Source organism: Sinocyclocheilus anshuiensis, unplaced genomic scaffold, assembly GCF_001515605.1.
Source record: "Sinocyclocheilus anshuiensis isolate Anshui unplaced genomic scaffold, SAMN03320099.WGS_v1.1 scaffold2395, whole genome shotgun sequence".
Classification (NCBI taxonomy): Eukaryota; Metazoa; Chordata; class Actinopteri; order Cypriniformes; family Cyprinidae; genus Sinocyclocheilus; species Sinocyclocheilus anshuiensis.
Window position 1 is genome coordinate 10,222 of NW_015538047.1, and position 10,486 is coordinate 20,707.

General features: G+C 37.5%; 2 pseudogenes and 2 gene segments (V, D, J or C); all 4 read right to left on the bottom strand.

Annotated features, from left to right (window-relative positions):
* Window positions 1–109: 109 nt before the first annotated feature.
* LOC107681701 (Ig kappa chain V-III region NG9-like) lies at window positions 110–634 on the bottom strand (annotated as a pseudogene).
* Window positions 635–3,045: 2,411 nt separating this feature from the next.
* On the bottom strand, window positions 3,046–3,606 carry LOC107681672 (Ig kappa chain V-III region NG9-like; annotated as a pseudogene).
* Window positions 3,607–5,925: 2,319 nt separating this feature from the next.
* Window positions 5,926–6,419, bottom strand: LOC107681680 (Ig kappa chain V-IV region STH-like). The segment is given in 2 exon segments: window positions 5,926–6,257; window positions 6,353–6,419. Coding segments are annotated over 2 exon segments (381 nt in total).
* A 162-nt stretch (window positions 6,420–6,581) lies between these two features.
* LOC107681690 (Ig kappa chain V-IV region STH-like) lies at window positions 6,582–7,091 on the bottom strand. The segment is given in 2 exon segments: window positions 6,582–6,913; window positions 7,009–7,091. Coding segments are annotated over 2 exon segments (375 nt in total).
* Window positions 7,092–10,486: the final 3,395 nt, after the last annotated feature.

Here is a 10,486-nt window from a genome sequence, read left to right on the forward strand (position 1 = left end):
TGATCAGTGTTGTGTGTGATTGTGTTTATGAGCAGCTGCAGTTTCTCTCAGCTGTATCAGTGCAGTCATTGTGACTCTTGACTGACGGAGGTTTTTGTACGACTCTTTATCACTGTGTGAACACATGTTTACTGTTTGGGTAGTGAAAACTCTGACAGTAATAGTCTCCTGTATCTTCAGTCTGGACTCCACTGATGGTCAGAGAGAAATCACTTCCATAGTCAGATCCACTGCCAATGAATCTAGATGGAGTTCCTGACTGGAGGGTGTTTATGTAATATATGAGGAGTTTAGGAGCTTCTCCAGGTTTCTGCTGATACCAAGACACAGAGTCACTACAGTCAGAAATCGGCTGACTGGTTTTACAGCTGATCGTAACAGTTTCTCCTTGTTTGATGGATTTTATTTCTGGATTCTAAGTCACTGTCACTTGTCCCCAGATCTCTGAAATAAGACAACTTATTAATTCAGCGGTTATTGGACTGTACATAAGATGTGTGTAATGTTATTAAGTACAAAATATTTACCCTGAATGCAGAGAGTCAGAGTCCAGATGAGGATGATGATGTTGTTCATTGTTGTTGTTGTGTCTTGTGTGATGATGAAGATTGTGTTCTGTTCTGCTCTCAGTCATGAAGTGTTAAACTCACAGCACTATAAACACTCTCAGAGCACTGAAGCATGTGCTGACAATGCAAAGAAGTGGGCAGGATTCACAGTAGCTAGTGCTGCTACCAAAATATTAAACTCTAGATAATATTTTATTTTCAGAGTAATGTTTTGGAACCAGTTAGTGATAATTACATGTTGATTCATTTTAAAATATCTGTTTGTTTATGTTTTGCTGGCTGATATGACATTAATATTTGACTTTATTTTGACATCTGTCAGTGTGGATGCAGTATTTTCAGTTTTCAGTGCTGCTGTAGAAATAACCTATTCACAGTCATGCATGATGCATTTATTTATTTATTATTTATTTATTAAGTTAAAGTATCTGATAAAATGTGACCCTGGACCACAAAACCAAAAAATTTTTTTTTTTACTTGTGACTTATACTTCATCTGAATAAATAATCTTTCCATTGATGTATGGTTTGTTAGGATTAGGACAATATTTGGCCGAGATACAACTATTTGAAAATCAAAATATTGAGAAAATCACCTTTAAAGTTGACCAAATTAAGTACTTAGTAATGCATATTACTAATCAAACATTAAGTTTTGATATATTTACGGTAGGAAATTTACAAAATATCTTCATGGAACATGAGCTTTATTTAATATCCTAATGATTTTTGGCATAAAAGAAACATCAATAATTTTGACTCATACAATGTATTGTTGGCTACTGCTACAAATATACCCGTGTGACTTAAGCAGCGGATAACATTCTTCGAAACATTTGGGATAATGTAAGCACACAAGTCAGGAAAATATATAACACTATTCTAGTGGTTTGTGGATATTTTAATAAAAAATCTTACATACTGTGCCTTTAACTGAGGGTGCTCTTGATTGTTTTGAGCACCCCCATAGAACCGGACCTGTATATAATATAATAACTGCATATACAGGCCTGGAGTGGCCATGGAAAGATTCAGGAGAATTCCCGGTGAGCCACACATAAATTGGTCCGGCAACAGTACCACTTTTACATTAATGAAGTCTCACACGGATGTGGAAAGCACAAGTATCTTGTTCATTTTTGGGCAAATTGGTTGTAGTGGTGAAGTGACGATTTGCAAGCGGTGCTCGTACACCTGAAATCCCGTCGCTTGTGTGTGCACAGCTATTCATAGCATTTATAAAAAATTATAAATGGCATATATAAATATAACGCACGCAATAAAGTGAGCCACATGACTTCTCTCCTGTTTTTTTCTCTCTCACACACACATACACAACATAAGCCTGCCCTTCAGAAACGTGTCAGGATTTAAAAGTCATTAGTCATCACCAGTAGCAAAAGTCATACATTTTTGTCTGGAGAGTTTTATTAGTTTTGAAGACACTTTTGATGTACATCCGGGTGTTTCTCATGTTGACTATTGATGCCGAACTAAGAGTGGGGTGTGAGCGCTATAAAGAAAAAATAATTTAGATTTAGAATAATAATGGGGTGACAACTTGTTGATATGAGTGCGATATTTCCAAAAGAAAGTTCAATGAATTAAATAAATGAAATTAATACATATAAGAAAATACATTACAAATGAAATCTCTCTCTTTCTTGCCAGCCTCACTGTACTGTCACAGTAGGTGTCTGCCTAGTTTGCCTGTAAGCACGCGCCGGCCACAGTTAAATGGCACACAGTCTTCTGTTTTGAGAGTATTTTGTTCAATATGCTTTGTGTTTTGCAGAGTTCAGTATAAAAAACACACTGGTGTAATAGGGTTTGAGGTTTTTACATTATTTGCACAATTATTGTTATCCTGTATGTGTAGGGTTTAATGTAATTACTTAATAATTTAAAGATACACTGTGTAACTTTCTGCCCTATAGCAGTTAAAATTAGCACGAGTCTTGCGGAAGAATATTGTGTCTAATTCACTAATAATAACATGGATCATTTTGTATTCATACGCACGGGAGAACTTCTTCACAAATCAAATTTGATTTTCAGCCCACACTCCCAGAGTCACTGTTTGATTGGTTACATGATCTGGACTGAAACAGACCAGTTTCACTTCTGCTGTAGTCAAGCAGCACACAGACTAACTCATCATTATAGTGCAGGAGAAGGTGAAAACATTGGTACATTTTTCTGTGGGTCAAATGTAAAGCATCACGTACAGACAGCAGAAGTGACTGAATCTGTTCAGTTTGATTGACAGGAATCATATATTACACCTAAATATGATGATCCTATTAAAACACTGACACATTCACAGAAGTATAATATTTCTGTTGATTGTAATGATATTGTGTTATTAGTGTTTGTGTTGATCAGTGTTGTGTGTGATTGTGTTGTAGAGCAGCTGCAGTGTCTCTCACTGTGTCACTGTGACTCTGACTGACGGAGGTTTTTGTACGACTCTTTATCACTGTGTGAACACCCAGCTATTACTGATCCAGTTTACAGCCACACAGTAATAGTCTCCTGTATCTTCAGTCTGGACTCCACTGATGGTCAGAGAGAAATCAGTGCCAGATCCACTGCCACTGAATCTAGATGGCGTTCCTGACTGGAGGATGTTTATGTAATAAATGAGGAGTTTAGGAGCTTCTCCAGGTTTCTGCTGATACCAAGACACACAGTTACTACAGCTAGAAAGTTTCTGACTGGTTTTACAGCTGATCGTAACAGTTTCTCCTTGTTTGATGGATTTTATTTCTGGATTCTGAGTCACTGTCATTTGTCCCCAGATCTCTGAAATAAGACATTTTAGATGTTTAGTGAACATTTTGATAACATATTATTATTCTAATATATCATACTAGTCCACAGTATATGAAAATTTTAGTATAGTTTGTGATTTATTATAAAATATTTACCCTGAATGCAGAGAGTCAGAGTCCAGATGAGGATGATGATGTTGTTCATTGTTGTTGTTGTGTCTTGTGTGATGATGAAGATTGTGTTGTGTTCTGCTCTCAGTCATGAAGTGTTAAACTCACAGCACTATAAACACTCTCAGAGCACTGAAGCATGTGCTGACGATGCAAAGATGTTGTTCATTGTTGTTGTTGTGTCTTGTGTGATGATGAAGATTGTGTTGTGTTCTGCTCTCAGTCATGAAGTGTTAAACTCACAGCACTATAAACACTCTCATGCAAAGTGTCTCTTTATGTAAATGCTCTTCATACACATACATGTAAACCAGTTTGACACGAGACTAAAAACTGTGCTGATATTCCTATTTATCGTTTATAATAAATTATTTTGTGTGTAAGTCTTGTAAAATTACTGCGCTCTTGTGTTTGGCTGTCAGTCTTTCAGTATTCTTTTGTGGATTTAAGATTTTGAGGTGTTTAATGATGGTCTGGTGGTTTTGTTTGGAGATTTATTAGATTAATATTAATCTGAGTAATATTTACAGAAGTCAAAATAAAAGCACAAATGGGTGAAGATTAAAAACTTAAAAGCTGTTTCAACTATACTGGATATTATTTAATCGAAATTCAGTTAGCAATAAAACAATATTTTATCTTTATGTCTTTGACTCATTTTTGTATTTTTGAATTTGAAAAGGTCACAAGCTTCATTTCTAAAATGCATGTATAATCGGATCCTAAATGATGGAGGATTCATCCTAAAAGTGAGGAACAAATTGGGATTTACAAACACATAAATTATGTGAAATTATGTGAAAATATTTGTATCTGTACAAAAGAGCATTCATACAAACCTTTGTACACATATATACCATAAGAAAATTCAACATTGTTTATAAAATAGTTAAGATAAAAAAAAATAAGGTAAAAATAAACAATCACAATATTCATTAATATTATGCTTTGTGAAAATTACATCACAGGTATTAATGAGTTCCTGAATATGAACACATTTGGATTTGCTTGTTCATGTTGATTAATGTTGTACTTCTTCTGAACCATAAAGTCATATTTGTGGCCGTTCTGTAGGTTGATGTGTTTGATTCAATCACATTGTGCTTGTATTTCAAATTAACTGAGATTTATAAAGATTAATGCATTTAGAAACTTTTTTTTTTTTTTGGTTTTATTAATCGCTCGTAGAGAATTTCAGAAAATGATATGTGCGTCTTTATAAATGAGACCCCAGAACTCAAGTTCATGTTTTATAATCAAATGTCACTCAGTGAACCATAAAAACACCTGCAAATGGAGGAAATTATGAAACTATTCTGTGTAGTCAAATAATGAAGCTCAAACACTGAAAGATTTCTTCAGATCACTATTGGTTCTCTGTGTGTTGACTCTGTGTAGTTTGACTGTATCATGAAGCTCCTGTGAGGACGCTGAACATCTGCTGATGGAGCTGCTCTATTCTGAGAGGAACAGAATCACTCAAATATGAGTTTGACTGTTTGACTCTTTATTCTCTGAAATGAGTCAGTAGAGTTGAACTAATGGAGAGATGAGGTTTGTTCACACTGAGACTCTCAGCAGTCATACTGACCTTCTGAATGATTGAATCAACTGTTGATCTGTGATGAGACGCAGTGAATGATTCATCATGAAAATCAGATGAGAGAACGAAGAATCAGATTAGCCAGACAATAAGTTACTGGCTTGACTTGATCATGAGTCGATAAGTCTGTTATAGTAATGTGCTTGTTCACGACTGATGTAAAACTTCAAATCCAGACATCAAAATATTATAAAGACAAGGGAAATCTTGGAAAAATTGTTTACATTGTGATGGAAAGTTTTGCATGAACAAGCACCATACATTTATTTTTCTTCTAGACAATGTGAAATCTAGTAAGTGATATACAGTAGAATTATATTATATTTCCTTGGTATTGTCACACGTTTGTCACTTCTTAACTCCACCACCAGACGTCACACTCACCTGAACTCTGATGTGATTCTTCTCAGGTGTTTATTCTCATCAGTCTAATTAGAATGGCCTGTTTAAACCCTGACTGTTTGTTCACTCAGTGTGAAGTGTTGCTTGTTTCACACTCTACACTCTTGGTTTTATGACTCTGGATTTTGTCATCTTTGGGTTTTGATCTTAATTGACTCCTGCATGCTGTTTGCTTCTCTGTTGCCTTGCTTTTGACCATTGCCTGGTTTTGACTACTCTCTCCTTGTTTCCACTAATAAATCTCTGCTTCACAACTATATCATATAAATAAATAGTCTCTGAAATGTTTGATACGCTGTGTCATTGTGTTGTTTGTGATCCTCTCATCAGCAGCTGCAGTGTCTCTCAGCTGTATCAGTGCAGTCACTGTGACTCTGACTGACGGAGGTTTTTGTACGACTCTTTATCACTGTGTGAACGCTGGATCATTGTGGTAACTCAGACAGTAATAATCTCCTGTATCTTCAGTCTGGACTCCACTGATGGTCAGAGTGAAATCAGTTCTGGATCCACTGCCACTGAATCTAGATGGAGTGTTTGATTCTCTTTGGACTGCATAACGAATCAAGAGTTTAGGAGCTTCTTCAGGTTTCTGCTGATACCAGGCCATACAAGTATATGAACCTGGACAGTCATTGCTCACTACTGTGTTTGTTTTACAGTTTATAGTGACTGATTCATCAATCTGAATCATTTTTACAGAGGGAGTCTGAGTCACAGTCACTTGTCCACTGAAACCTAAAAACAGAGATAGAAAGAGCAGGATCTATGTGTAACATTGATTGCTGATAATATTATAATATCTTACTTTAACATTAACATGAAAACCTTACCTTGTATACATATACAGAGAATCCAGATGAGGATGATGATGTTGTTCATTGTTGTTGTTGTGTCTTGTGTGATGATGAAGATTGTGTTCTGTTCTGCTCTCAGTCATGAAGTGTTAAACTCACAGCACTATAAACACTCTCATGCAAAGTGTCTCTCTATGTAAATGCTCTTCATACACAGAACAGGCAGCTGTCAGTCTCAGACCGGAGGTTTTTGTACGACTCTTTATCACTGTGTGAACGCTGGATCATTGTGGTAACTCAGACAGTAATAATCTCCTGTATCTTCAGTCTGGACTCCACTGATGGTCAGAGTGAAATCAGTTCTGGATCCACTGCCACTGAATCTAGATGGAGTGTTTGATTCTCTTTGGACTGCATAACGAATCAAGAGTTTAGGAGCTTCTTCAGGTTTCTGCTGATACCAGGCCATACAAGTATATGAACCTGGACAGTCATTGCTCACTACTGTGTTTGTTTTACAGTTTATAGTGACTGATTCACCAATCTGAACTGTTTTTACAGAGGGAGTCTGAGTCACAGTCACTTGTCCACTGAAACCTAAAAACAGAGATAGAAAGAGCAGGATCTATGTGTAACATTGATTGCTGATAATATTATAATATCTTACTTTAACATTAACATGAAAACCTTACCTTGTATACATATACAGAGAATCCAGATGAGGATGTTGTTCATTGTTGTTGTTGTTGTGTCTTGTGTGATGATGAAGATTGTGTTCTGTTCTGCTCTCAGTCATGAAGTGTTAAACTCACAGCACTATAAACACTCTCAGAGCACTGAAGCATGTTTGTGTTCTGCTCTCAGTCATGAAGTGTTAAACTCACAGCACTATAAACACTCTCATGCAAAGTGTCTCTTTATGTAAATGCTCTTCGTACACAGAACAGGCAGCTGTCAGTCTCAGACTGCAGATGAATATCTTTATTGCATGTTCATGTTCTACAAAACATTTGAAGCTTTACAGTTTTTTCCAACTGCTTACACAAATTCTTTACTTGTGACACCGTTTCTGAAAGCTGACACTCAAACAGCAGAAGCACACAGCAAATCTGCAAAACCATACACTAATTCTCGGCCTTTGACTCGGTTTTCAATTTCATAAAGCACTTTTTGCAAAACACAACACAATTCTCTATGTAACACAAAAATCTAACAGGAATTAAGTTTTGCAAGAGATGTGAGGCATTTTGCATTTTGTGTGTGCAATTCCTAGATTTGTGTGTAAAGTTTTGAAAAAAAGAGGCAACATTTTGAAAATGTAAGCAGTTGTAATACTTTTTGATAAGTATAAACTGTACAAACTGAAATACAGAAAATGTTTGCATTTATATTTTATCACAAATTATGTGTGTTTATATATAGTTTTTGTTTTGTTTTTTTTGTGATAAAGTACAGTACAGCTTGGCTCGATACTTAATAGTTTAATTTCTTCTGGAAAGATCTCTATCTCTTATAAGATATATCTAATAGAAGCTATATTACAAATATGCATTAAATTAATTTTTAATTGAAAAATTATTTTAGAAACTCTTAAAATGAATGAAAACTGATATGAACTTAAAACATTTTTCAAAGCTATTAACACAAATATTGTAATTAATTCTTAGAAAATAGCTGTTTCTTGCAGCACAAGTTTGGTAAGATTTTTGTGGTTTTACACTATCCAAAACTTTACCATGATGCTTTCAACAGTTACGATGAATTTAATTATGTTTGAAATCTTGTATTTACATCAGTATTTGTTTCCTAAGCTGCTTGTTGTGAGCAGAGAAACAAAGGCCAGACACTGTTAATGTGTTGAGTTGACGTGTTCTCTGATTGTCAGGCATCATTTCTCCTACAGTGAGCGTTAAGAGATTTCCACAAAGATCAGCAGAACTGATGTGAGAGACAAACACGAGCTGCCCTTCAGATTGGAGCCGGAGCTGAAGGTGTTCAGGAGCATCAGGTCTCAGGACAGCAGTGCTGGAGTCCTGCAGAAGGACGGTCTGAACAGCTGGAGCAGTAGTCTGACTCTCTCATGAGGAGAAGTGAGGAGAGATCAGTGTTCAGAGCAGATCCACTCACTCGCTCCTATGGATTCTCTCTAATGTCTCATATGGAGACCAACAGCACATGAGAGACTCCAATCATTCTCCACACTGAGCTTTACTCTCTCTCATCTGACATCTGCTCTGCTTTTCACCAACAACATCAGAAAAGAGTGCATGTGTGCTTTTACACAGCTGATATTCTTTAATGGAACATGATCTTTACTTAATATCCTAAGGATTTTTGGCATAAAAGAAAAATCTATAATTTTGAGCCATACAGTGTTTTTTTGGCTATTGCTACAAATATACCCCAGCGACTTGAGACAGTTTTTTTGGTCCAGGGTCACATTTCATTATTTTTAATCTAAATTTAGACATTTAAAGTTTCGTTAACTTTGCTACACCAAGTTGTATTTATAACATCCTCTCATCAGCAGCTGCAGTGTCTCTCAGCTGTATCAGTGCAGTCACTGTGACTCTGACTGACAGAGGTTTTTGTACGACTCTTTATCACTGTGTGATCTCTTGTACAATCAAACGGTAATAATCTCCTGTATCTTCAGTCTGGACTCCTCTGATGGTCAGAGTGAAATCAGTTCTACCAGAAAGACTCCGGAGGTGAACATAGGACTCCAAAGTATTTATTTACAAAACCAATACAAAGAACAGAATTATTTTGGCGTAGGCCCCATCCGTAGCTTGAATCAGACATTGTAGATTCCAGCTATTCCTGCCGAAGATGAAGGCAGGGCGGAGCCTACCCCAAAAGAAAGAAGAAAATTAAGTACCCACCAGACGAAGTATTTCTTAAGATCCTAGAACATATGGACAAAAGAAAGAAAAGATAAGATTTAATTAGTCATGATTAAAGCGAGTATGACGAGCGTTAAAGAATGTATCGGATTTCCTCTGATGGTCAGAGTGAAATCAGTTCTACCAGAAAGACTCCGGAGGTGAACATAGGACTCCAAAGTATTTATTTACAAAACCAATACAAAGAACAGAATTATTTTGGCGTAGGCCCCATCCGTAGCTTGAATCAGACATTGTAGATTCCAGCTATTCCTGCCGAAGATGAAGGCAGGGCGGAGCCTACCCCAAAAGAAAGAAGAAAATTAAGTACCCACCAGACGAAGTATTTCTTAAGATCCTAGAACATATGGACAAAAGAAAGAAAAGATAAGATTTAATTAGTCATGATTAAAGCGAGTATGACGAGCGTTAAAGAATGTATCGGATTATAGCTTAAAGTATTAGCTTATAGAGTAGAGGAGATGGGCCACAGAGGCCTCAGAGGCCTCAGAGAGAGAGACCACGATAGGCCGGACAGTGATAGAGGCCACGATAGGCCGGACAGTGATAGAGGCCACGATAGGCCGGACAGTGATAGAGGCCACGATAGGCCGGACAGTGATAGAGGCCACGATAGGCCGGACAGTGATAGAGGCCACGATAGGCCGGACAGTGATAGAGGCCACGATAGGCCTCACAGAGATAGAGGCCACGATAGGCCTCAGTGGGGAAAGGGCCCCGATAGGCCTCAGTGGGGAAAAGGCTGAGGCCTAAGGCGATAGGCCGCAAAGAAAGGCCACGAAGGCCGTGGAGAAAAGGCCTAGATAGGCCACAGATGGAGATGCCCAGATGGGCCATAGTGAGAAAGCCAAGAGGCCGTAGAATGAAATGCCTCAGTGGGCACAGAGAGGAAGGCCATGTAAATAGGCCACAGTGGGAAACACCACAAGATAGGCAACAGAGGGGAAGGCCACGAAAGACAGGCCAAGTTAAGCCGCAGTAAACCATAGAGGTTGTTGGGAGTAATATGAATAGGTATTATACCACCACCAGTAATTGCATATAGATTACCTTGAGGACAGCTTGATATTATCAGCTGAACCTTTGAGATGGTTTGTGGTACAGGTCTAATGTATGATTCAAATGCGGAGGATGACCATCTTCCCAGTAGCTTGATGGCTGATGTTTGAACTCCACGTTCAACAGCAGTAGTGGCCGGTGTATTGAGGCGGTGACAGACTGCAGCTTCTAAAAGGGGACTAAATGGAAATGAACCGGCCGCAGA